Genomic DNA, 26,954 nt, shown 5'->3' on the forward strand with positions numbered 1-26,954 from the left:
AATGGTTCCTAGAATAACTTTGTTCAAACCCCAGACTTTTCCTCTACTGCCACCATGAGTTTGACTTTTGTAATTTGAATTAATTGTCTTGGCAGCTGTTGGATGGACTGCCATCAAATTTGATACACCAATTCACATTCCTCTCTGGATTCATTGTAATAACTCAAGTGATCCCCTCTTTTCAATTAGCTGTCACAACCTGACACTAGAATAAAAGTAAATTAAATGTTGGTGGGACATTTTTAGCGAACCACTGACACGTTCACGTTTGAGCGTGTCATTCGTCCCTACCACATTGACTTCTCCACAATACCTGTGATATCACGTTCAACCTACTTCTTTCATGACCTGACTTCCATATTGGGAGACGGAGGGGCTGGTGGGGTAAGGCAACAAGACTGCCAAGCCAGTAACTGCATTTCAAGACTGTGTCTAAAGGATTGTAACTGTGACACCATGGGGTATTTTTTAAGAAGAACATATGGCAATGTACAGACATGTTTGTGGCAACAAGATCAGGTATTTAAAGCCCAAACGTGGTCTTTTCCTAAGCTTTACAAAGTGTTATTTGTCACCACTAGTTATTCTTAAGGAGACCTTCAGACAAATTCCAACCAAGCTTGTGATAACAAAAAACTGATATTTTTGACAGGTAGTTGAAAGATCTCCATCTCCATACATTGTGTTTTCATAACAATACGTGATTTTTATGTTTACCCCTAACCAGAGTATGAGCAAAACACTGACAAGAGTGACATAGAAAACTGAACCTAAAGCAACAGGTTTAGCTAAAAGCAACACTGGCCCAAGTGGCCTCACATAGCTGCTACTCCATTTGTAAAATGTGCAGCGCTGCATAGCCTTCATGCTGGGCTTTTAGCTTTGTGTTGGTTTGTTTGTTTGTTTGTTTGTTTGTTTGTCATGAGGCCATGAAGCTGAACATTTTTTATGATATTCTAGCTTGTATTTCAGCTAACAATATTGCATGTTCATCATGTGTTTGTGACTTAGGAAACAACAACAACATGACTACTAAGTATGCTTAAGTGTTCAATAACTTGAACGTAACATAACACAAATCCAAGTCAGTTTTCTAAGACACATATTAAAAAGATAAAGTAATGGTCAGCAGAGGATGAAATATTTTAGCTTAGAGTCTCAAATATAGGTGAAGCTCCAAAAAACAGTGTCTTTTGTTTAAACATCCCTGCCTCCTACATGCCTACATCTCTGAAACCCCACAGCTTCAGTTCGTAATGCTGTTATAAAAAGTCTGATAACGCTGATTACATTATCAGGGTTATTTACTCAAAGCTTTGAAATCTTACTGTGGAGCAACAGCAGACATTGTACAACTGTTTCCACATCCTGAGTAGCACTTCTCATGACACATGAGCCTAACTGATCCTCATGATTAAAATCAGTGGAATTTCTTGCACCAAAAAAATCATCTTCTTTTATACACAAAGCAATTAACAGAGAAGTAAATTGTGAACAAATAGGTATTTTATCTATCTATTGAAGTGAAAGTTTATTTATAGCAGTATTTTCATTTCAATTTCCAGCTGCTCTGCTTCCTTCTTGGTCATGTGTCCAACCTACAAAACAGCCAGTGTTTCCTTGTGGAGAGCCAGTGAGGGATCACAGATGTCTCTCCCTCGTTTACCAAAAACAAAAACGAAAATACTACAGTGCTTCACAACACAATCACTTTCCTACTGCGGCATAAATCGGACACAGTACACTCGGGTCATCCCTCTTGTGCACGATGTATTTACATGCCACAGGGTCAAACACTGACACACAGTCGCTGGGGAAGCTCTTGGGGGTTGAATACCTGCAATTACACAGTAAAAACACATATTAGAATATGTTGATACAGATATGATTACATTTAATTGGTTATTGAGGCTGGGCCTATCCCTTTAAAATAATATACTAATATTTTTATGCATTATCTCGATACACAACATAAATGCTGAAAGAAGTTCAAAGTAAAGATATCGTGTTAAAATATTACTTTTGTAAAGGTGAAAGTAAAAATGTTGTATCTGATATCAATAGTACTTTATCATTAAAAGTAATTTTAAGTACTAAAATACAAGTAAAAGTAAATGATACATATATTTACGTGTTATTTTATTATCAGATCCAATTTTCAGCAATTATTGGAGTTAGTGGGTTTTGTTTTTTCTTATCTGATTGCCACTAAAATTAATACATTTTAATTTAGGCTTTGATGTGGTAAGCTCTATAGTAACTAGTAACTAAAGTTCTCAAACAAGTGTAGTGAGTAAAAAATACAAGATTTGACTCCAAAGCATAGTGGAGTGAAGGTAGAAAGTAGAATATGGAAGTACTCAAGTAAAGTACAAGTACTTAGTGCCATTTTGCCTGAGACAAAATCAAATAGCATGACACCTTTGACCATTTACCTCAATGTCAGTGTTGTGACTATTGTGTATTGTGACTATACTGACAACTTTGAAAAATAATCACTAGCTTGGGCATAATGACTAGGATGGTAAAGGCAGGTGTTTGAACGTGTAGAACAGACAGGTAAATTCAGAAAATCCCATCACCTTTTGTAGCGAATGCCTTTAAACCAGGAAAAGACAACACCCATTTCATGTCATGATATGTCTGAAATCTAAGACGATGTAGTCTCATATCACAATCATGATGTAATATGATATGTATTTCCCTGCCTTAATTCATATGTAAAGACTAAAATGTTGTGTACTTACGCAGAGCAACATCCTCCACAAGTACAGTCCATACAGTCACTGTTTCTCCATGAAGATCCTACATCATGCCATGTGCCATCCACACTGTCCTGACACTGGGTCGCGCCTGTAAATGTTTTTCAGCACATTCATTATGTGGCATCAATTTTGAAATTGTTTTAATGCAGAAAATATTTGTATATACCATAAACATAAACAAACACTCTATGTCTGTGTGTATTATAGTTTCTATCTTTTATTTTACCTGGTTTTATTGCCTGTTGGAAACATTGAGCGTTTGCCAGGGACAGCAGAGCACATAGCAGCAAAGCCAGAGCCAAATATTTCTTCAGAGAAAATGATAATATTATAGTTTTAATATGTTGATTTCAGCATAGGATAAAGACTATAGATATGCTTCCCAGTATGCATTCTGCAAAATCCAGGAAAACACCTTTGACAGTTAAACAGTGTATCATATCTATAAAACACAGATGAATTCTATTGTGTGTCACCATTTGGACAAACATGACTAGAGGTCCAGACCCTAAAATGGGTCCAAACTGAATCACTAACTAACACTAACTTAGTTAAGACTTAGTCACTAACTAACTAAATTATTATTTTTTGACTAATATCACATTTTATATCCATTCTCTTTGCATTTATGAGTTAAAGTATCCTGTCAAATCACATAAACAGCCATCAACTAACAATTTTATAACTCAACAGTTTAAAAAACTCACCATGGTGACAGTTAAACTTGTCTTGTTTGTGATGTCTTTTGGTAAGAGTTTGAGATATAGTGTATTCCTAATACACTAAAGGTCACTGTCTTTTAAACAGTCTGTTTGCAGTGACCTTTGGAACTAAATAAGGGGAGTGAACTGGAAGAGGTCACCATTGGCTGTATTTGTCTTAACAGAAAAAAAGGGGAAATTTTATTAGTTTGTTTGAAGATTTAATACAACAAAGTTCCTCAGAGTTCCTCATGTCTACTATTAAAAATAAGTGGTTGCCAGTTTTGGGAGTAAATTGTTCAGAGCTGTTGTTGGCCTGCTTTAGCTTAAGTATCACATGAACTCAAGCAACATTTCCTACTCCCCTCTCTCGAAAATAAAACTAATTCAGGTGAGTGATGCTTTACTGAATTGTATTTTGAAACAGCTGTTCCATTTTAATCAGTTCCGGCTGATTAAAATAAGTGGGGAATTTGTGGTTTATTAAATTGTCCATAGTGTGATGTTGTTATGCACACATGAGAGGAACAAACGGCTAAGATTTCAAGGATGTGTGTGTCTGTTATTCTAGTTTTTTATTTAATGATCTCATGCCCCTATGAAGATGCAGCTTTTGAAAGTGGTGGCAAAGCACAGAGAGTCAAAATATATTTCTTCACTGAAACTAATAAAATCATGGTTAGTAAAACAATACAATCTAACACGATCCCAACACACACCTTAGGGCTGCACTGAGCATTTGACAGTGACAGCAGAGAACATAGCGGCAAATACTTAAACAAACATCGTAGTTTTAATAAATCAATCCGAGCATACAGAATATGTATGTATCCCAGCACCCTAACTGTGTCTTTTAAACACAGATAAATCCTTCTGTAAAGTGTCGCTATATAGAAAACCTTGATGTCTATATCATACAAGGGTCAAAAGTAAATATTATCACCTTTTATACCCACTCTCTTTACATTTAAGAATTTTGTCCAGCCAAAACCAAAACAAACAGTTATCAACAAACAATTTCACAACTCGTGATGGTAAGAGTTAAAAATATATTGGATTTCTAATGAAGGACACTGGTTTTTAAGGGGACCTTTGGAATTAAATAAGGGGAGTTAATTGGAAGAGGTCCCCATGTATTCGTCTAACAGGGAAAAAAGCAAAGACAGGGGTTGTAACAGCAGGTGCAGTTGCAGGTTTGTCAGAAATAACTTCAACATAAGAGCATTTTGTTTAAAATGCAGCCAAACAAACTATTGTTGTTTTAATAAAGAAGTCAGGCAATAAATGGCCTTTTCCAGCATTCATGTGAACAACAGTGATCTGCATATTGTTCTGGACATGACATGACATTCTTGTTCTGTAACCCTGCAGTATTTCAAACTGATCAGCTGTTAAAATGAGTATTTTGTTGCAATAGAAGCCATTGCAAAGTTCACTGAAAAACATGTTGCATTTCCTGTAATTATAACATAAGTCAACTTGTGTTTTGCCAGCTATAGTTTAAATGCAGCAGCTGGAAAGGTTGGTTTGCATTGACAGTAAATTACTGTACAGCTTTTTGGTCACCACAGACTTTCAATTCTTAATACTGCAATTTTTTTTTATTGCATTACTTTTATCAGTGGGCCACACAGGCTCGATCCCCATCGTGTTACCTCATTTGCCAACAAACATGGAATTAACAGACAGTTATCGAAATGAAAATCTTCAAGATTGTAACTTTAAGTTTACTTCAAACAGCATATGTGGGATTAATGGCACAGTTAAAACGGGATTAAATTAAACATTATTAGTATCTCTCCATTGACTACCGTAAATATTACTGCCAGAACAGGTCCCGCAGGTGCCGCAGGGGATTTGCCTCTTTTTAAAGCAATATTATGTAGAAATTTGCATTTTGTGCGATTTGGCAGCCCCCAAAGTTGGACGGCTTATCTTATTGGATTTTAACAAACGTGTGCTCAAAATCTAAAAGAAGTACCGGTAATTGTTTTGTGTACATAAAAAAGAAAACCATTACAAAATTGGTTAATTTAACTTGTGAGAGAAATGGGAGCAACAAACCAAGTGTTGCATTTATATTTTGGTATATTTAGTGCAGTATTTACAGTTTGTTTCCGGTGCCCTCAAATGACCCCAATATCTTGCAGGTGTGAACTTGTGTTCAATAAACTTGGTGTACTGTGACAACCTCACTGACTCTGTGTCCTGTATTGGGCTTTCACAGCCAACTTCACTCCTCCTCATACTCTGCAATATGAAATAAGTTGTAGACACATCCAATGCTGGACACCAGCATACCAGCATCAAAACACAACATATGCTGGTCTTGCTGGTCACCAGCTATGCTGGTCTATGCTGTTTTTTTCCAGCAGGGCATACAGTTGTGACCAAGTAAGGAAATGTAAACTTGAGTGAAAAGTGAAACAAGTCGGTGTATTTAAATACTGTACATTCTTCTGTGTTAGTAGTGAACACTCAACAGTTACTTCATTGAGTCTAATATTATTTGTCTGACTGTTTAATTTGAGGGACAAATCAGTTAATTTTAAAATATGTTAAATAAAGCTGAGTTGGTAATTCTGTTAAGAAGTATTTTATTACATTTGTATAAAATCTCTTAATATCTAGAGAGCGTGAGAGGTGAGATGTCTCCCTCTGATCAGACGTTTGATTGTTAAAGTACAGACATTTTTCAAACAAGGAAATTTAGTTCAAAGTATTTAGTTCAAGTAGTTCCATTGCAGTAGCACCATTGAACATTTACATGAAAACAAAGTTCAGGATCATTACAGATGACCAATTGTACATTTTATTAAATATAATTTTAATGGTGCAAAACAACTTCCCCACTTAACGATAACGCTGAGGTACAATGGTTCCTGGTACAGGGGCACTATTTTTAAACAGAAGAGAAAGATCTTCACTGACTGATTTTTTTTATGTGTATACACAATAAATAAACAAACTTTCTTTGTTTTGGTGACTGAACAAACAAAGTGACCTTAAAGGACAACATAATTTCATACTGTTTTACTTTGTTTATATGTGGCAGACCCTGCCACCTTTAAACAGTATACTGGAGACGGAATTGTGCATCTTTACAAAAGTTGTGGCTCTCAAATGAATGTAATTTGATCCAATATTAGTATTCAGATGTAGTTTACTGCAGATGTAAGAAGAGGTATCTTATTTCAAAGTGTTTTAAAAGTTTTAGAAGATTGACCTTTGTTTTTATGTGTTGGTGTAGCAGCGTGTATGAGGCCATGTGTGTCACCAGTATCATCCACCTCACAGCAGCTGTGATGGAGGCCTCGCCCTCTCAGAGAGATGTGGAAGAGCTACGTCCGGCAGACAGACCTGGCCCTGTCACAGCGCACACCAGTGGACAGCCCTGGTGCAGCAGCTGCACACACAGACCACAGTGACCATGCATGTGGGTGCCAATCAGAGCATGTGGAGCATCACCCAGTGATGTAGCAGCTTGATCCTCCACCAAGCCCATCCAGTGAAGCGCATCAGCTGCCCTCCTCTCCTCACTGTGGACGTCTGTGATGTCATTCAGATGGTTTGATGGATTATTGTATAGATTTATGTATAGATTGATGTATATATACATAGATGCATAGATATATGTTTAGATTTATGTATAGATAGATGTATAGATAGATGTATAGATAGATGTATAGATATGTTTATATATACATAGATGCATACATATATGTTTAGATTTATGTATAGATAGATGTATAGATATATGTATAGACGTATGTATAGATTGATGTATAGACATATGTATGGATTGATGTATAAATATATGTACACACATCTGTATAGATTGATGTATAGATATATGTACACACATATGCATAGATTGATGTATAGATATATGTATAGACTGATGTGTAGCTATATAGATGTATAGATAGATGAGATTATATTACAGTAAAACTATATTTAATCAATTTAATATGATTCATTTTCTGCAATTACATGGTTTGTTGCATCACACTAACTTATTATTTTAGTTTTTTCAAAATTCTTATTCTTATATAAGAGTTTTACGAATTAGTAACTACAGAATACATAAAGTTGTGTTTAATATAATTGCTGTATTTAATGACCTGATACATGAGACTGAGACTGAGACAGACTGAGAAATAAAAGAATAAATAACGATAGTATAGTTTAGTAAATAGAATAAATAAATAAAGATATATAAACTAAAAAATATTCAACACTAACAGGACAACACTTAACACACTAATGAGGCACTGGCTAATTAACATCAGGTAGTCTACTTTTGGCTAATGATCCAGTCCATGTTTTGCGTCACCCTCTGACGCGCCACAAACAGGGTTGCCAGTTTGGTCGAAAGCTGTGGTCCTGAATGTCCCCTTGTTTCCAGTTCAGCGAAAACGGGGGGCGTGTAGCTAGTATGGCAACCAACTACACAACAAAAAGGAAGTGAGGATCGTACGTACTAAACATTTGTGTTTATGTAACCACTGGAACTGCCTGAGAAAAACGTCATTTTTTAAATCTCATTTTGCATGAAAGAGGAGTTTAAGCAGTCTCGACAAGCATGGAGTAAAAGAGCGAAAAGGTGAGCAGAGGAACTCAGCGATAGCGCTATTTGGTTTGCTTTTTAGCTTGCTATGCTAACGCTAGCATGCTAGGCCAGCCCACAGACGTCAGTCCCTTTACACAGCGTTCGCATTAAAAATAAACATTGAGCTCACAACTGAATAAATTAGGCCATTTTATGCAATCAATGTGTTAAATAATGTTTGGTATAAAAGTTGACGTTGTTTTGGACCCCGTACAAATCAGTGATATTAACGTACACCAGTACATTGCAGTAATGGGTGGTGCTCACTGTGGACAAAGCAGCTGCATGCTTTAACGTCACATCATGTTGTGGTCGTAACTAACGATTATTTCCCTCTTCAATTAACTAGTTATTAGACGGTTCAAGTAAATGCATTCCAGGAAATGCTGCATGATGTCCATTATTTTTCCAGGGTCTTCAGAGGTCTTGTTTTGAACAGAACGAAACCGAAATAACGTTATATGCTATCGACGATAGCACAGTTTAGTAAACCAGCTCATTCACGTTTAGGAACCAGTATTTGTATATGGATGAAAAAAAAAAAAAAAAAAAAAAAACACACAAGAAATGCCAAAGTCAAGCCCAAGCTGAGATAGCCCTGATTATTTCAAGTGTTATACAAATGATACATTTTAACCCTTCTTCACCAGTTGGGTCTGAATCCACACAAGTTGTTGAGACCTTCCCAGGGCCCTTTGGGGCCCAGGAAGAGGATGCATCGTGGTGGGGATAAGGACTTCCAGATATCAGCTCGGAAGATGGGCACGTCCTTGCTTTTCCAGCTGTCTGCTCATGAGAGAGAGCTGGATCTGGTGTTTCTGGACCACAGCTATGCCAAGCCGTGGAATGCCCACCCAGATGCCAGCAGCGCCCGGCCAACAAGGACGCTGTTTGTTGCCCCTCGTCGCCAGCCTGAAGTCTTGTCGTGAGTCAAAAAGCACCTAATAATAATCTGTAACTGGTATTATTTCAGCTTGGGGTGTCATCAACCAACCCACTCTGTTCAGCTCTAGCAAAATGAATCAGTTTGATCACTAAATGCTTTTCGGATTTGATATTCTTGTCTTTGTCCACAGAGAATCTGATTCTGTAATAGATGTGGAAACAGTAACACCGACACCTGTTCCTCTATATGATAATCAGAAGGCTCTTAGTGTGATGAAGGAGTGTGAGCGGCATGTACTGTTTGCTCGCACGGTTGCTGAGAGCCCTCCACCCCCCGATGACTGGGAGGAGCACATAAACAAGTAATCAGACATCTAGAAAAATCCACTGTTCATTTATTATCTTGACACTCATGTTCATCAAGAAAAGAAGTATTTCAGTTACAGTGCCTTGTTTTGACATTATTCATTGTTTTGTTTCAGGACTGGCTGGTCTGTGGCCCAGAACAAACTGTTCAATAAAGTCCTTAAAGCTCTGCAAGCAGAAAGACTAGCTCGCCTGGCCAATGAAAATGTAAGTTGTGCTATTTTTATGTTATTCTGTATGCAATGGCTTTACATTTTAAGCACCATTTATGAGCTGTTGGATTACAACAGTTCTACATTTAGTGCTCTCTGAAATCACAAGTTATTGCACTACGCACATTAGGGCTGAACGATATATCGTTATCGTATCGTATCGAGACGCACACACACACATGACAGGGTTGCCAACTTGGTGACTTTCTCACTAGATTTAGCGGCTTTTCAGACCCTCTTAGCGACTTTATTTTTTAAAAAGCGACTAGCAACAAAATGAAGGGGCTTATTCAGATCATCAGGGGAAAGGTGAGAAATATATTATATTGTAATTCTTATGCTGCTGAGAGTCATCGCAGTCCACGGCTCCTCTGCAGCAGCGCCGGGGTCTCTGCCCTCCCGAGCGGCTGCGGTGGCAGGCCAGTGCGTGTGGGCTGGCGGGGGCAGCAGGAGCGGACACCGCGGCCGCTCGCTCTGTGGATTTGAGCCCGGATAGCTGCCATTTACTCTGTTTTGATCCGTTAATTCACTGACTTCTTAGTCTTTCTAGATTCCACTGGTACTTTACCGGCGATAACCTGAAGCTGCCGAGTCTTGATCTTCACTCTCACTCTTTCTCTCCAGATAAGGATGTCATAGTTCATCTTGTAAAAATGCACATAGTTTGTTTGATCTTCTCCCTGCCTTTACTGGTGTTACTTCAAATATATTTGTCCCTGTAGTGAGTTTGTGATTATTTGGTAAAGATTTCTCTATCAACCATTTGTATATGTCTTAAAATAATCTCTTTATTTTCCTGAAAAATGCTTGTTTTTCACCGAACCCCTAGTCATATCGTATCATGTCGATATGGAGATATCTGGCATGAATATCGATATATGAAATTTTGTCCATATCGTTCAGCCCTAATGCACATGCAGTGCATAACCTAGAATGGCAGCAGCGGATATGCTCTCCTTCTTGTTTGATAACGTTACTATATGTATCGGTAATACAAGATTTATTGTACAGCTATGACTGTTTTGATTCTTGTATCTGTAGTTTATGTGACTACTCTATTGGATTGGTATTATGGACGTGAGTTTTTTTTTTTTTTTTAATCCATCATACAGCCAGAAAATCGATACAAGCAGGTGTGGACTGGGAGTGAAATTTGGACCTTGGCATTTTTATATCTCTTACCGGGTTGGGTTAGGGGCTATTTACTTATATTATGTCCAAAAATAAACAATCCTATTTATATATGAGATCCCATTAATCAAAAATAAACACAGTGCTGCTGTCCCATCATGTACTAAAGCATGATCAGACTACAGAGATACTGAATATAGATCTAAATCACTTAATGTAACACCACAAGTTTTTTATTATTATTATTATTGTTATTGTTATTATTATTTTCATGTTGTGTATTGTTAATATATATTTATATGAATGAATGTGAAAAACAAATGTGATTTTAGGGCCATTCAGACAATCCTTTGGAATTTTTCAATGAGATCTTAAATACACAGACAGAGACTATATAGAGACTATAAAGGACGTAGCACAGCCCATTAGCTTCCGCACCGTGGTACTTGCTGGTTGCTAGTCTTAGAAATACTGGTAGTTCTGAACGTCAAGTCCGGGTTTTAGAATGGAATGTTTTGAAAGTCTACCTGTATTCCAGGACACATTTCATCAGGCACTGAAAAGGAAACTAGTAAAACGCATCAATATGTATTAAATGGTAGGCTTATACCATCTTGTCTGTAAGTGGGGTTGTTTTGTAAGCTCAAGGAAACTTTAACCAAACAAATAGCTGTTATAGTCTGTATTTGATTAATCAATCTTACTGCTTCAACACTGCAACTGCATAGATTTTGTTTTTGATGATCTTGTCAGTCATTTTTCTTGCAAAAATCTAAATGGATTGCAGGTCCCAGCTTCTTAAATTTAAGATTTTGCTGCTTTTCTGTGTCATTAATGAGAGTAAATGAAGAGTCCTTAGGTTTTGGACTGTTGGTTGGGGATTTGTAGACGCCACTGGGAAATTGTGATTAGCATTTTTCCAACATGTTTTTGACAGTAAAAGCACTGCATTTGGATTTTATCTTGTGACAGACCCTCAAGTCAGAGGGTAGATCACTTAATAGCTTTGTTTGGTACAATTTAATTGTTCTAGAATGACGGTGTGGTTTTGTAGGGAAGTGAATTTTATCAGACAGCCAAATTATGCTCTAAATTACATTTTTCCTACCAACTCTTGAACATGTCGGCAAGTGCCAGTATGTAATTTGAAAAGCACCTCCTCAGTTATTTTGATTTTCAGATGTGTTGAGGCAGATGTTATCCTTTGAGGGCATATGTGTAATTTTTAATTATTCAGATATTACATTATTGAAACATTACAGGGTGTCCTGTGTGATCTTGTTTCCCTTAGGCTTCCAATGAGCCAATTTTGCGGAGGATAGCCGTGGACAAGTGTGCCAGAAAGGTGCGGCATGCATTAGCCAGTGTGAACTGGGACACCAAACTGACACAGTGGTTACACACGACCATGATTGAATCCTTGAGCCTTGCCATGCTTGCAGCCTACCTGGATGTGCTGCAAACTCTCAAAAGCAAGGTATGTCATGTGTAATTGAATAAAAAACAAGAATTAATCTGTATTCCATGTCAGATGTCTGCAACAATATCAGCAAGATCTAGGATTCCAGATTCATTACTATTCGTCTTTGTGTCTTGGAAGTTGCCTTTGCTGATTGACAGAATGTTGCTAACAACGACAAAGACTGGTGCTCCGAGTGCAGAGGCTCTGTCATTACTACTGAAACGGCCCTGGGACCCAGCCGTAGGAGTCCTTTCCCAAAACAAACCGGTAACGCCACCCTCAGTCTATAATAGAAGCTTTTTTCAAATTGTCCTTCATGGTCTGTAGTGGCTAAAGATGAGAGGTCCCTGTTTGTTTTTCTTTTCAGAGCAAGCTTTCTGGATCCCCACTCATCCTCATTGCACCATCAAGCCCAACCAATCCTGCCCTCTCTACCTCGCGGCGAATGAGATTCTGGCAGTCACAGCTGTCTTGCTTGGGAAAGGTCTCACTCAGTTCAATCTGTATTTGTCAAATAGCTTTTTTTTTTTTTTTTAAATTTATGTGTATTTAATAATGTGTTCTCTTTGTCAGGTCATTCCAGTGCACAGTCATGTCAACAGCAGCGCAAATATTGGCATCACACAGTGTCTAGAGCACATGTTGGGTACCGTCAGGGCCAAGGTCATGGAGGTGGGTGTGATTTTGTGAAATGTATGAAAATGAAGTGTTTTACTTAAAAACTTCTTAACAAAACTAACTCTTTGCTTGGATCTGTAAGAGTAATATTTTTTAATTGAGGATGTGTCAACTTTAGGGCAGCAAGCATTCAAAGTATAAGCCAAGTCAATATCCATAATGCAAGAGGCTGCAATTTGTCATAAAGGTGAAATGTGCCAGAAACAGAACTATGATAAAGTACTGTAGGTTAGCAGAGATGCCCTGGCTTACAGATCTTGTTCCCCCAATGAAAGACAACATGTCTGTTTGGTACAGACCCCAACAAATGTCATTATAATCACGATTGAAATAGTTTTTCAGCGAAATAAGAAATTAGAAATGTTTAAATTGTCATTTTTACTCATCATGAGTCATAATCGCAATATCTCTCAAGATAGGCACGTTAGGATTTTTTGAGCATGTCGTGTAGCCCTACTTGTTTTTGTGCCCTTACTAGACAGCAACATTTGCTTTTATCAGGTTTAGCTGAGGATAAAGTTGCTGTTTACCAATTAATTATTATTTATTTAATAAAAAAAAGTTGAGTACAGATTGTGTTTTGTTCTAAATTTGATTTTGTGTGTGATTTGTCTGCAGCCGTAATGATTATGCTTCACGATTTTTAACAACCAGGTTCACAGTCACTTCCCCCACAAACCCATTATTCTGGTTGGCTGGAACGCTGGAGCTCTCATCGCTTGTCACGTAAGACCTCTTGTAACATCACAGTAATCTAATGTGAGGTTAAACTGTTTCAGCCCTAATAAAATGCAAATGATCGTTTTATTTAATACTGATCAATTATAGGTATCCCTTATGGAGTATTTGACCGCTGTGGTGTGTCTCGGCTTCCCCTTGCTAACAGTCAACGGGCCAAGAGGGGTAAGAACTAAGGCATTATCTTCCAGTGATATGCATTTTCCCTTTTTTTTTGATTATACTTCTATTATTTAATTCTTTATTAAAAGAAAACTGAACTTTGGCTTCAAGTTAAAAAAGATTTAGGTAAATTTACAAATTGTTAATGATCTTCAGGATGTGGATGACCCGCTGCTGGACATGAAGACCCCAGTGTTGTTTGTGATTGGCCAGAATGCTCTGCAGTGTAGTATAGAAGGCATGGAAGAGTTCAGAGAGAAGCTTAGGGCAGACAACAGCATGGTGATGGTGGGTGGAGCAGACGACAACCTCAGGTCAGTCACAACCTTGAATAAGTGGGTTAATGAGAAGGAAAAAACAATCATAAAATATCATATTCTTTCCATCAAAGTGTAATATAGTCATATCCTTCCCTTGTGATGGTAACACTATACCATCTCCCTCCACAGAATCAATTCAGCGAAGATGAAAACAGAGGGACTGACGCAGACCATGGTGGACCGCTGCATTCAGGTTGGTCCTTACTTAACTGTAAATGCTCAGTTTAAAATGTTTCTCATACTCTGCAGCATCTTCTGTGGCCAAAAAATGCCAATGATGTTTTTTTCCTTCTTCTTGCATTGCTAATGTGCAGGATGAGATAGCTGACTTCTTGTCAGGTGTCCTCACGCGGGCTGAGGGCCACGGTCATGGCTCAGGGGAGATGAGGGACCTGGACACAGAGAAGAAGAAAAGGCCTCGACGCGAGCTTCCCTTTGATATGGAGAGAGGACGACCTTCCTCACCTGCGCTTAGAGTTCCCATCTCGCCGTCAGGTTCAGAGGTCAGTTAACACCAGCTACAATTTACTAACAGTCTTTTAAAGGGTGTCACTTATTTTTAGGCTTTAGAGTACCACCAGGGCTGCATCTGATTGTTAATTCACTGTGTGATAAAGATTATAGTTTTTTACACGGAATAGTAATTGATTACAGTGCATCACATCTGCGACCGCTTTGTTGGTTTTATCTATGCCTATGATTCGGGGCAGTGTTAGACTGTCAAGGCATGAAAAAGTGATCAGAAAAAGGAGAAGTGGGGATGACTTACAAGTTGCTATCTTCCATAAAAGGAACTGGCATGTTTTCACATTCCCTCATTTTTGCCGAGTGCAAAAAGAAAACAGATCTGCCAGATGATGTAAAATTGTAATATGCCAGCTGCAGAGTGTTGAAGCTGACATGTTTTCACATCTTCCACTCATATGAGTTACGCATTAACATCTGCAAGGCAGCTTTATGAATTGAGAGAAACTTGTGAGTCATGGCAGACTAATGATATATCACTGAAAGCGTCTCAGAAGCACTTTATAATAACTGTCATTAATAAATGGTACATTTATCGTTTTAAGTGCTGCACTCCCTGATAGTTGAGTTCCACTTTTTTCATTTTAACCAACATTTACATAATAGATTTTCCAGATATTTCAGATTCTTAGGTCTGACAGGCAGGAAACCCTGAAAGCATCCTGTCTAATGAATAATAGAAGCAATGGGTTTACATTGACTGACTTATTACTGCTGTTCCAAACCCATTCCGTTTCATACATTACATTAATTCCTACCGTATTGCTTACTTTCAATATTTTCGCTATTATACTCTTTCCTTATATTTATTTTCTATATATGTTATATTTACTTATTTTATTATTTCTATAGATGACTCTCTCTGCCAAAGAATTTCACACTAGTGTACTTGTACTGCTGGACTGACAATTAATATCTTGCATCTTGAATGTTGAATCTTGACATTAATGTATCATTACTCATCAGATGTTTCTCCTCTTCCCTGTGTTCTCAGGACCTGTCTAGTGTCTGCAGCAGTCCCACTTCAAGTCCCAAACCCAAGACATCTGGTCTGTCTCCAGCTCAGAAGTCCAGTCTGATCACAGCCACACAGCTCCTCAAGACGCACATGCAGCGCTCTGGCACAGTGCTTACTCACAAGCAGGCTCAAGGTTAGTTCACCACCACACATTTATCTACGAGTGTATTCACGTTCACTTGCACGTGCGCAGTGATCTTGGTACCTGTGTGTACACAGCTCTCCACACTTGTTTATGTAAACTTGTTACAATGAGTCATTCACCTCAACTTCTGCTGAATTTTGCTGGGCAGACATTGGTGGTATGTGAGATACTGGTTGCAAATACAATTTGAGATAATAACGTCACGACATCTGAGGGGGCAAGATGGAACGTGACTGAAATACTCTCTTCTCATCCTCTGTCTCTTCTCTTCTTTCATCTTTCCTTTCCGGCTTTTTTTCCAATTCATTCCAGCTCAGTTTGCTGCTTTTATGAAACAAAACATGCTTGTGAGGAAAAATCTTCCTCCTGGCAGCCCTCCTTGTATTTTTGGTAAGTGTCTGTCCCTCCTTCTTTCTCTTTCCTCTCTTCACTTCTTTCCTTGTTCCCATTGCCCTACTTTTATATGAATGTCACATAATAAAAAACTTATTTGAAACTGAAATATCGCTGAGCACATTTAAGAGCAGGTTAAGAAGATAGGCAATAGAAATGTGCTTTCAAATTTAATATTTGAATTCAAAGATCACAGGAGGATAGCACAGAAAACAAAGTCACCACAGCGGTCTGGTGAATATGTGTTCATGCTTGTGTTTGTCCTTGTTTTGTTTGTTTGCGTGGTGCAGTGCCAGTGACCAGTGATCAGATGGAGGGCCTGGACAGAGATGAACTGAGGTCACATGGCAAGAGAAGGCAGACGCCTAGTCCCACGCCAAGCAAAGCCTCCAAAAGAGCCAAGATCAAAGTCACCATTGTTTCCCAAAGCGAGTCAGCAGGGGGCACCATCAGCCCTGCTGCACAGGAAGGTACAGAGCCTGCTATCCTGACACCATTTCTTACATGTGCGATTATATACAGTGCTTTTGGAGTATTTTTGTTTTCTTTACACATTGAGAAACCTTGCATGGGTTTTTTGTTATATGATCAGTAAAAAGATACTGTTCCTTGTTGTCTGGCTGATAGATAAAATCAGTTGTGGGCAGACAGGAGATGGGAAGTCTGACATTTTGAGCAGCTGACCTTCATCCAGATCTCTAGATGGAATGACAAGAAGAAAAACATGTTTTTGTTTGCTAAAGTGAAAGTAGGACGTTTGAAAACCATGTATTTCTGAAAATGTTTAGTACCTGTAACGCATAACTGCCTGGCTGTGTTTGGTAGTTGTTTCTTCCTAAAACAAAAAGTCATACGAGTATCTCTCTTCCAAGTTAAATAACCAACAATCATGATTATCCTTTTTCCGTGCAGTTGGTGTTTCTGGGAAGCCCTTAACAGTGACAGTGGGACAGACTGTGGCTGGAGCCAAGGAGCTCTCTGGACTTCTTACAGGCCAGCGGTAAGCTAGCCTGCCTGCTTCACACAGGCACATTCACTATAGAGCGCTTAAACCCCTAATCATGCCTGAACCCACGCCCACTCCCGCCCTATTGGACAAAAGTGTGTCTGGTGCAGAGGGATTGATGAGTACTCAGAGTTTGGGAATGATGGCCAAACAGCACTTGCTGGGTTAGCTCCTGAGTAGATTGGTGGTTATGTGTGTCACTGCAGGTCTGGTAGTCTCTCAGAGATGTCTGGTGCCCTGTCCCCAGGCTCCAGCTCATTCAACAGTGTGCAGCCTTGCATGGTGTCAGGGTCCTCCACACCAGTCCAGGCGCAAGCTCCGGCTACTGCCCAAGGTATCTCTGTCCTGTCCTGCCCTGCACGCCTGCTTGCACTCTCAACTGTGCAGCTAATCTGTGCGCAGTCACCTCAACACACAGCGCAGTTCTAATCGCTTTGTAGAGTGAGGTTAAAGTCTTGAACACTGAATGAGAACAGTGTGTGAGGACAACATATTTAAGCACACATCATCATTGATCACCTCTTGCGCCATCGCTGTCTGTCACTGTCCCCAAACCTTGCCCTTTGGACATGTTGTGTTGTGTGCTTGTGTCCATCTAGTTTAGGCCTGCGGGGGGTGGGAGGCGGGAGCACTGTATAAAAGTAAGACTTGTGTAATATATCTTTGGCATTGATTTCACCCCCATTGATTCATTTTGTTTGTGTTTGTGTGCAGCACCTTCCGCCAGCAGTCTTCTTCAAGGCCTAAGTTTCAGCCTTCAGGAGATCGTCACCAAAGCTCCTAGTTTGCCCTCAACAGCATCAAACACAGGCAGCACCCAGGTACCACTTGGTTACATTACATAAAACTTAAGGTCATTTGAATTGCAGTCATAAAGAATTATGTATACTAGTCTTAAAATAATGTTCCAAAGTATTTAGTATGTTAAAACAGTTTGAGCCTCAGCCATGTGTATGGGTAAACAAATTCATGGATTTAATAGATAAATTAGTCTCTATTGACAGATATTGTATTGAAAACAATAGTTCCAGGTCTGCTAATGGGATTTGTTTTACACTCCCATTATCAGATTCACAGACTTTTAGATTTTCTCAGTTGCCTGTTTGTTAGCTCCACTAAGCTAAATGTTATACAATCTCCCAACAATAAATAAATACATTCTAATAAATCCTTACTGAAACTATTACATTTCTTTGTGCTGATGAAAGTCGACTATTAAGAGTTGGTCCTCAATCATGATTTGTGATATCAAAAATAGTTTGGAAGCCAATCATGGTCCAGTGTTCAGCATCCACAAGTTTGATGTGGAAAATTGGAGCTTCCAGTGCTCAACACTGAGAATGCACTTTTCAGTGAAGTAGGAGACATCTTGTGTCCAGCTGTTTTAAACTTGAAATATTCTGAATATATTCTGGAACTTCTAAGCAATAGATTCCATAACGATTTTAATGCTGTTATTATACTTTGATAATAGGTACAACATTTTGCAGTTTAAGAACAAACTTTATCATCTAGAATGTCCATAAACAGAAAAATTCACAAAAAATGTAATTATTATGAATTAAAAGACATATATATCTATCTATATCTATATCTATCTATCTATCTATCTATCTATCTATCTATCTATCTATCTATCTATCTATCTATCTATCTATCTATCTATCTATCTAGATATAGATATAGATATAGATATATATCTGCAATAGGTCAGTACCAGCTGATGAGGTCGACCAACCAATTTATGAGGCAGGCTCTAGTTGTCAGTGTTTACATCTGGACTGGCAGAAATAATCGTTTGAAACAATGATGCAGACGTTTGCTTCTTGGTCGGGTCTTATAAGTGTACGTGGCAGCATTGAGTAATGTGAACTTGGAGAATGTGTGTAAGATATTTGGCAGTATTTGAGAGTATACATTAATTTAAGGGACTTAATATTGAAAAAAGAGTGAAACAGCTGTAGATGATGTAACCGTTTAACTGCCTCATGATTTTTGTCCTGGTACCTGTAAAGGTAATGTTACAGAGTCCGTAAAAGTAAAAAATTTTCCTAGAATTTTCTTTAACCCACCAACCAAACACTGTGTAGACAATTTGTTATTAGTATGGAGGGAGATTATTTGTGAAACGGTACTAATACCCTGTCTGGACAGAGATTGTTTTTGTTTTTAAACCCCTTTTCCAAAAATACCTGTGTGTTTGTGGTCTGGGCCTTGGCCGTTAGGAAACAAGTCAGTAGGGACAGCCCGTTATGCACTCGCTGTGGTTTCAAATGTTTGCTCATCCTTTTTGTCGATAAGTGTTGACTAATGAAACACAACTGAATGTCAACTGTACAGGTAAATGTGACTATGCCACATGTTTACTGATGGAAGTTAAAGACGACATGAATCTTCAGTCTGTTGTGCACAAGACTGAACCACACTATTTGTTTGACTTCTTCTCCTCCCTCAGGCGGTTTGTGGCAAGCCCCAGGGTCAGGTCCTAAGCTCCATTGGTACTAGCAGCAGCACTCTGCTGCGAGCGGTGCCTGTGGTCACCACAGGAGGAGTGGCTAAAACCACCGCCATCCACCAGCTGCTCACCAATGGCGGACTGGCCAAACTTGCCAGTAGCTTGCCCGGCTTGGCACACATCACCAATCAGACCGCTGGTATGTCTCGAACTGCCAAAACACGACGGCCACGTTGAATGCCCAGGGTTCATTCATCCTTTGTTTGGGAAACAGTAGATCAGGATGTCTGTAGGCCAGGGAGGATAGCCGCAGAAGAGGACCTTAGAAGCCAGCTCTGTCGATGTGTGTGTGTGTGTGTGTAGATAGTTTGCCTGGAAGAACCCGACTGTTGAGGTTAAAGTCAAATGTGCAACTATACAGCATCGGAGGGCAGATCAGCAGCATACAGCATGTTCAAAAAGAGCCATTTGGGAAATATATGGTCAACACATAATGTTCATGTAGAAATAAATGCTAATGTAAAATCTAAATGTATGAAACCATTTGGTACAGAAGAGTTGTGAATTAAGTTTGACCAATTTTATTAAGACACCCAAACGTTTGATCCAGGCTGCTTTTGTATGTCAGATTTGTTTGTTAGTCATGTCATGCTTGTAATTATTTTGTTTGCCTCTTTGTGTAGTAACATTTTGTAAACCCTTCCATTAAAACACATGCTTATAATATCCATTAGTGTGAATGCCAGCCCTTTGACAAAGACATGTTGAGAAGCAATAAAACATGTCATTGCCCCAGCTCTGTTCCTGTTGTGACAATAAAGACTGGAATCAAACTCATGTTTTCATTGTTCCTGTTTTGTTTTTCCCTTTTAGTGTGAATCAGTTGTATTTGTCACCACTCTCATTTAACTAAAACTTAAAATTTCCTTTTGCTTCTCATTATTTTCATTGTCCAACACCTTGCTATTGTTTTAATTTGCTAACCTAAGAGTAAAAAGGTCATTCTGATGACCTCCATCACAATGTGCAGCAACATTTGTGGCAAGAATCAAATGGTCAAGTCCATTTTAGTGTATTTTCTAGCTGTAAGTGCTGAGCAGTTTCGTTTGTGTGTCAGTAGGGCAGAAAGCCCCCACTGCAATAACGGTGACTCTTCGAGGAGCACAGCCAAGTCGAGTGGGATCTCTCAGCCAAGCTGCTGAGGTTGTGACGCCGCCTCGCACCCATGAGCCAAAGGTGTGTCTCATTAAAGCGTCTTACTGCTCTTGATGTGGGCACGCTTTACTTGCTTTGTTTGGTTACTTATCTCTCATGTGATGGCACATGAGGCTTGTCCTTGTTGATTCATGTTTTTGCCTTTTCTCCTTTCGCAATACCCACATACAACCCAAGGAGATGTATCTTATTGAGCAACACAATTTTGCAGACCACATTTTCTTGTGGGGATGACGAGCCTCAAAAGACAAGTTCACCTAAACAGCATTGTAGCATTCTCCTTAACAACTGAACTAGATGGGACTTGTTTTAAAACGTAAAAAAAAAAAAAAAACAGCTGAACAAAAAGCTAACATGGCTCCATCCAGCTTGTCCTACACGATCTCAGTCATGCTTGTAAATACTGTATTCTTCAATTGTTTTTTGCTGTCTTTCTTTTTTACATTTTAAAGTCCCCATCTACTTCAGTTGTTTAGGAGAATGCTGCAATGCTGTTTTTCTGACTTTCTATGAGCAGCCTTCCTTATAGTAATCCTTTAAGTAATCAAAAGCATATCCTAAATAGTACCCTGAATAACAATCCACTACCCAACATTTATGTGTATTTTGCAACTTGATGTGCATTAAGTGAAATGCACACACTGAGGTTTTTAAGTGTACAAACAGAAGCACAACAGTATGATTACATTTTGTTAGGTGATTACAAGTTTCAAATGTGAACAGCTTTAACTTTAATTACATCCTTGTTTATGAAGCAGCTGTTTTCACAGATGGCCTCTTTAGATTACTGTCACAAGTATTTTGACAAGTAAGCTCAAACTAACCACTGCTGGGTTTTTTTGTGCATGTTTTGATGTGCAGTCATCAGGGAATTACATAAAAATCTGACATGATTACAGAGTGAAAATGCATTTTGAGCAAAGCCTTATTTTAATCCATATTGGAGACTAAAAGGGAGCTGCATCTGCAAACATTCTCATCTGAAATACCTGAAAACATCCTCAATGTTTTTACTGAAAAGACTGTACACACTCTGAGGTTGTTGTCAGTTACTTCTCAAGTCATAGTAGTTAATGTCATTCCCGGTCCTTAAAGGGAAACCACCAGTTTTACACATTAAGGTGTGTTTACAGGTCTGTCCCAGTACTACCGTATATATGGAAAAAAAGTAGTATAAGTCCTTTAGTGGCTCTAGAGGAAGCTGCATGTAATCTGATAAATTGCTTTTAGTCATGACACTCAGGAATTGAGCTGCATTGTGGATAATGTAGGTGCCAGGTTTTCAAAAGGAAGAACGAATGCAGACCAGTTGACCGTTTTTCAAAACCTGGTCCCTACAATACCCACAATGCAACTGGAGTGACATCACTGGAGGCAATTCTTCAGATTTCAAGCAGCTTCCTCTGGAGGCACGAAAGAGTAAAGTGTTTTTTCTCACATGCAGTTGTACTCTGCGCGTAAATACACTTAAATGTGTAACGTTTGTGGAGCCGCCCTTTTTATTTTACCATAAGTAGGTTTGTTATCACATTTTCTGGACTGTGAGTTCATTCATTCCACTTTGCCCTTTCACAGCAGTGAAAATCTCGGTTCCCATGCGGTGGTGCAAGTGATGTAAGCTGGTGCCGGGCCAGAGGCATCTGGGAGCCACAGCCTGCTGATGAGACTGTACCCCCCCTTTAATGATGAACACACCGACCCACAACACACACAACACCTGCCTCACATCCTCCAGAGAGCTCCCCTGTGGTGGATGGAAAAGGCCAGGCAGTCACCGTCAGCTGTGGCTGAGCCGCCATGATGCGTAACCTCTATGCACAGATGGACAGCAAGGACTCTACTAACACTGCAGTGGTGGTCTTCGTGCAACAGTCTGTCTTTTCTTCTTTCACCTTTAACTTTAATGAGCAAATTCTGACAGCCAGATAAACAACATGTTATCTTCTCAAGAGGAAATTATATGGTGAGGATAAACCGGAAGCTATCTGGACTGTGATGCTGGCAGTAAACTCTTTTTCTGAGTGTTTACTAAGTTTATACCCTTTTGTCATTATCTATCTTGCGTCTCATTTATCACAGGATTAGATGATTAACGGGAGTGTAAACAATTTTCTTCATGGCTCTGATTTTGTTTATCACAGTAATTATATTCACTTCTTTACAGTATTTCAACATCATAGTTGAATTTTGTGCAGCAGTTTCATTTCAGCATATGTTGGGCCTAAAATATGTTATTGCAAGAACTAAATTTCAATGCTAATTAAATGTCAGGTTTGGTCATAATCCTGTGACTGCAGTATATTATGAATCATGCTAGGTGTTGACTCAGTTTTAATAACATGCTCTCAAAAAGCTGCAACAGATGAGGAGGTCATGTCTGTTGTTAATTAGGATAAACAGTATTTATTATGTTTGTTTCCTCTATAACCTTATGTTCCACTGTCTAAACTACTGTATAAGGCAATATTTCCAATCTGCATTGTCATCACTTCCCTGTATATGGACATTTTGCGTCAAACTGCCTCAGTAAAAACACTGATTTGCCTCAAAACACTCAACTGTGTTTCCTGTTCGCTAATCTAAATATTTGGACCAGTATGTTCGAGACTTGAATTGGCATTAAGCAAGTTAAGAAACTCATCTCACAATATAACGAAGGCACTTACACTGCAGTGTTTACAGCAACAGCATAAATACAGCCCACTCATCTCAGCAGACATCCTGTCTTAAATTCCACCCATAGGCAGCAGTGAGATTAGATAAGGAGAGTATGTCTCGTCCCTCTTGTATAAACCAGACTTTGTATGTAATAGGCTGGGACAGGATAACTGATGCGAGTTAGACAGAGAACAACAGAGCTGCTGGCGTAGTCTCCCATCATCAGCAGCAATCCAGCTGAGGTCTCTCCTTCCAATCTCCAGCACAGATTAAGAGCCAGTAATTGACTCGAGTGTGATAAATTGAGTGGAAACTGAGGGTTAATTTCACGTCTTTCCGAACATTTTTTTAGGTTGATATTTACCTTTAACTAAAATTAGGACCATAACCTTTATCCCTAATATGAGCAATGATGCCAGAAATAAACTTTACATTAATAGCGCAAGTCAGTCCGTGGCAGGCAGGTTTGTCCAACAACAGCAGCAATAATAATAATAATGGTTTATACTTTATACCATGTGTCGAGTATCTACTGAGAATTCATACTTGAGTAAAAGTAAAAGATATTATGTTAAAATATGACTTTGGTAAAAGTGAAAGTCAACCTTACAAATAAGGTGGTCTTGAGTAAAACTCTTAGAGTATTTGATATTAACTGTGCTTAAGTACAAGTAAAAGTGAATCATACATATATTTACATGTATGTACATATATACTGTGTACTAGAGTTTTGTTTTTATCTGATGGCTGAGAAAAGAAAATAGTTGAAAAATGCACTACCTTGGCTCTGACACAGCATGCAGTCTGCCAAGGAACTAGTACCTTTAATTATCCAATACCTTTATTTATCAAATAAATGAACCCTGGCTTTTAATAGTTTGGGGAAATTTGCATATTCACACAATGTGCCTTGGTCATAGAATAACTTGAAATTAGACAAATTTATATCCAGTGATGAATTTAAGGGCATCATTAGAAATCTGATGAAGAAGGCATGTCTTATATGTCATGTTCTATATGTTGCACTTTCCTATGTTTTCATTTTGTACGGGTTCTTCCATGGCCAGGTCTCTCTTATAAGGGAGATCTTTATCTTAACAGGACTTCCTGGTAAAATAAAGGCGAATGAAATAAAATAAATAAATGTAGAGAATAACTTATGAGAATCATTATGTATGTATGTACATCTGTTTAAATACAGATATTAATCTAGAAGGGCAAAAGAAAAGAACATTTTATTGGAAAGATTAAATAAGATAGAAAAATAAAAAAAGGATCAAATGTGATTTATTATGCTATAATAAATGACCATGTGAGCAGTCTGTATATGATGAACCCAAAACACAAACACGCCTCTGTTCTGAGTAACACCTTTACAAAACTACAAAATGTTTGCCAAAACCTTTACTCACTCGACCTCCATGTCTGACCCTCGCTTCGTGTGATGTTCCGTGAATCACCAACAGGTGGCGCTCTGATCACTTCAGGGAGCTCGTGACTCCTCATCTGCGAGTGTTCCACAGAGGTCACGCTCAGCTTGTTTGTTTGTGTGTGTGTGTGTGTGTGTGTGTGTGTGCGTGTGTGTGTGTGTGTGTGCATGTGCGTGTGATAGCGCGAGAGGACGCCTGGAGTTCGCACGTGTGAATAATCGTCAAAAAAATCTGTTTTTGAAAAAAATAGTGCGCGCTTTTCAGCTAGGCCGTCTCGTGCATTAAACTGAAATGAAGCGAAGGAGTTTACGACTTGGACTAAGCTGTAAAAAATGTTTAAAAATACGCGGATATAAGCCTCAACTGTCATGTAAGTCCAGTTTGATTTGAACTTTTCAATTTCACGCACTTTAAACGACATTAGAGGTTAAATTGAACGCCACGGACGGGGCCTCTTTTTTTCTTTACTTAACAAGCTCGTGCCTCGGGGAGCCCAATATGATGATGTGTGTAGTTTGGTCCATTTAACATAGCTCTATAACTATAAAGAGAGGGCTGTGGGGACACCTTCACCGTTCAGTGTTCGCAGGGAGATAACATCTAGTGGACCCGTTTATGGGCTCTTCAAGGATGGAGCGCCGAGGGAGCGATAAAAATGCAAAGGGGCATCTCCGAGTAAAAGGCCATCTTCGCCCCTGTGGAGCTGCCATATCATCAAAGTTTCTCCGGCAGCACTCTGCGCTGTGAGCCCGGAGCTCCGGCTGGAGGACACAAATCACTGCCCCCACAGCCAAGAAGACACCGGAGAGAGGCTGGATTTAAAACCCGCCCTCTGGAGGGATCTCGTTTCCCCCAAAAACCTCCCATTTTTTTTTCTCTCTCTCTCTCTCTCTGTCTCTCTCTTTCTCTCTCTCTCTCTCACTCTCTCTCTCACTCACTCACTCACTCTTCTCTCTCTCTATCTCTCTCGTCCCTCTCTCTTCCTTTACCTTTATCCCTCGCCTTTCGCCGTTTCCCCCCACCACAATAATGGATCTCACGGCGAGATGTTTGTTTCTCCTATACTGTCTCGGCGTGATATTGGCGATCGATTTGGAGGCGATTGATCCAGGCTACTATGTGGAGTCCACTGCCACATCAGAGGCGATCGACTATAAGGATCCCTGTAAAGCTGGTGAGATTTTTTTCCCCCTTTTTTCGCTCTCTCGCGCTCTCTCTCTCTCTCTCTCTCCCTCTCTCTCCTGTACTACGCTGTGTGATTCACCTTTTATGTGGAGGTAGAAACATGCCACGAATCTGTTTGTGGAGCTTGCTTGCAGAGATCGGGAAGAGACAAAAAAAAACCCCGCTTCTTTCTGTTCGTACAGAGAGAGATGACAGTGTGTGGATGTAGTTTTTAAAAGGCTCGACAGAACGTTTTGTGCATTTGTTTTGCACTGAGTGACATAGTTTGTGCAGTTTGAAACATTTGAAGCACGCACACTGAGTCGCCTGGGATAAACCCAGCTCAGAGAGCGGGTGCACGGGTTGTGAGAATGGAAATTGAGAAAAAAAAAAAAAAGGATGAGCGTCTGAATACGTTTCTCCACACTTAAAGAAAAAAAGTTTTGGCTGAAGTCCTTGTTGAAAAGTTATAAATCCACTCTTGTTCTCCAAAATGTGATCATGTAGCTCCTGCAGGCTGTCTTGCTGGGCGTTTATTAAAAAAAAAAGCTGTGAGGGAAACAAAGGAAATCTACACTTTGATTTTGAAGACTTGCGCTCCCTTTCTGGTGTTTTTTTGTCACTGCACACATAGTCTCTCTTTTTTTTTTTCCACCGGCTGTTCACTAATACAAAGTGGAGGAGGGGAGAGAGGAGAGTACAGTGGAGCTCAGAAATTATGCACACATAATTCTTTTGGCTGTTGTCTCAAGGTATAAACATGTCTGAGTATTTTCTGTGCTGGTGAGACCTGCATGTTTTCACATTGTTTGGCATAAACATATCTGACTTGTCATTGTAATCATTTGTTTTTACGTGTGTGTATATATATGTATATATATATGTGTGTGTGTGTGTGTGTGTGTGTGCGTGT

The 26,954-nt window shown here is 39.1% G+C and overlaps 3 protein-coding genes across 9 annotated transcripts in view; 2 read left to right on the forward strand and 1 right to left on the reverse strand.

Moving 5' to 3' along the window:
* Positions 1-1,286: 1,286 nt before the first annotated feature.
* msmbl (microseminoprotein, beta-like) lies at positions 1,287-3,596 on the reverse strand. The gene is made up of 4 exons (XM_030417962.1): positions 3,473-3,596; positions 2,992-3,073; positions 2,748-2,853; positions 1,287-1,837 (listed from the first exon to the last, which is right to left on the reverse strand). The coding sequence occupies exons 1-4, from the start codon at positions 3,473-3,475 to the stop codon at positions 1,708-1,710; spliced, it is 321 nt and encodes a 106-aa protein (XP_030273822.1). The 5' UTR covers positions 3,476-3,596; the 3' UTR covers positions 1,287-1,707.
* A 4,258-nt stretch (positions 3,597-7,854) lies between these two features.
* Positions 7,855-23,347, forward strand: kansl3 (KAT8 regulatory NSL complex subunit 3). 7 transcript variants are annotated; one of them, XM_030417848.1, is made up of 22 exons: positions 7,855-8,072; positions 8,729-9,003; positions 9,155-9,325; positions 9,446-9,536; positions 11,964-12,149; positions 12,273-12,401; positions 12,502-12,618; positions 12,708-12,806; positions 13,467-13,538; positions 13,641-13,715; positions 13,869-14,026; positions 14,162-14,225; positions 14,347-14,535; positions 15,552-15,708; positions 16,033-16,110; positions 16,404-16,583; positions 17,026-17,113; positions 17,326-17,453; positions 17,834-17,940; positions 19,575-19,773; positions 20,692-20,810; positions 22,365-23,347. In XM_030417848.1, the coding sequence occupies exons 2-22, from the start codon at positions 8,792-8,794 to the stop codon at positions 22,368-22,370; spliced, it is 2,625 nt and encodes an 874-aa protein (XP_030273708.1). In that variant the 5' UTR covers positions 7,855-8,072; positions 8,729-8,791; the 3' UTR covers positions 22,371-23,347. The 7 variants fall into 7 exon arrangements, with proteins under 7 accessions (XP_030273708.1, XP_030273710.1, XP_030273711.1 ...); XM_030417850.1 differs by having other exon boundaries at positions 22,368-23,347; XM_030417851.1 differs by having other exon boundaries at positions 20,695-20,810; positions 22,368-23,347.
* Positions 23,348-25,632: 2,285 nt separating this feature from the next.
* Positions 25,633-26,954, forward strand: part of bmp1a (bone morphogenetic protein 1a) — a 38,353-nt gene continuing 37,031 nt past the window's right edge. The window contains exon 1 of the mRNA XM_030417847.1: positions 25,633-26,051. Coding sequence (XP_030273707.1) covers positions 25,907-26,051 — 145 coding nt within the window. The 5' untranslated portion in view covers positions 25,633-25,906. The remainder of the gene's footprint in view (positions 26,052-26,954) is intronic.

This window comes from Sparus aurata, chromosome 5, assembly GCF_900880675.1.
Source record: "Sparus aurata chromosome 5, fSpaAur1.1, whole genome shotgun sequence".
Taxonomy (NCBI): Eukaryota; Metazoa; Chordata; class Actinopteri; order Spariformes; family Sparidae; genus Sparus; species Sparus aurata.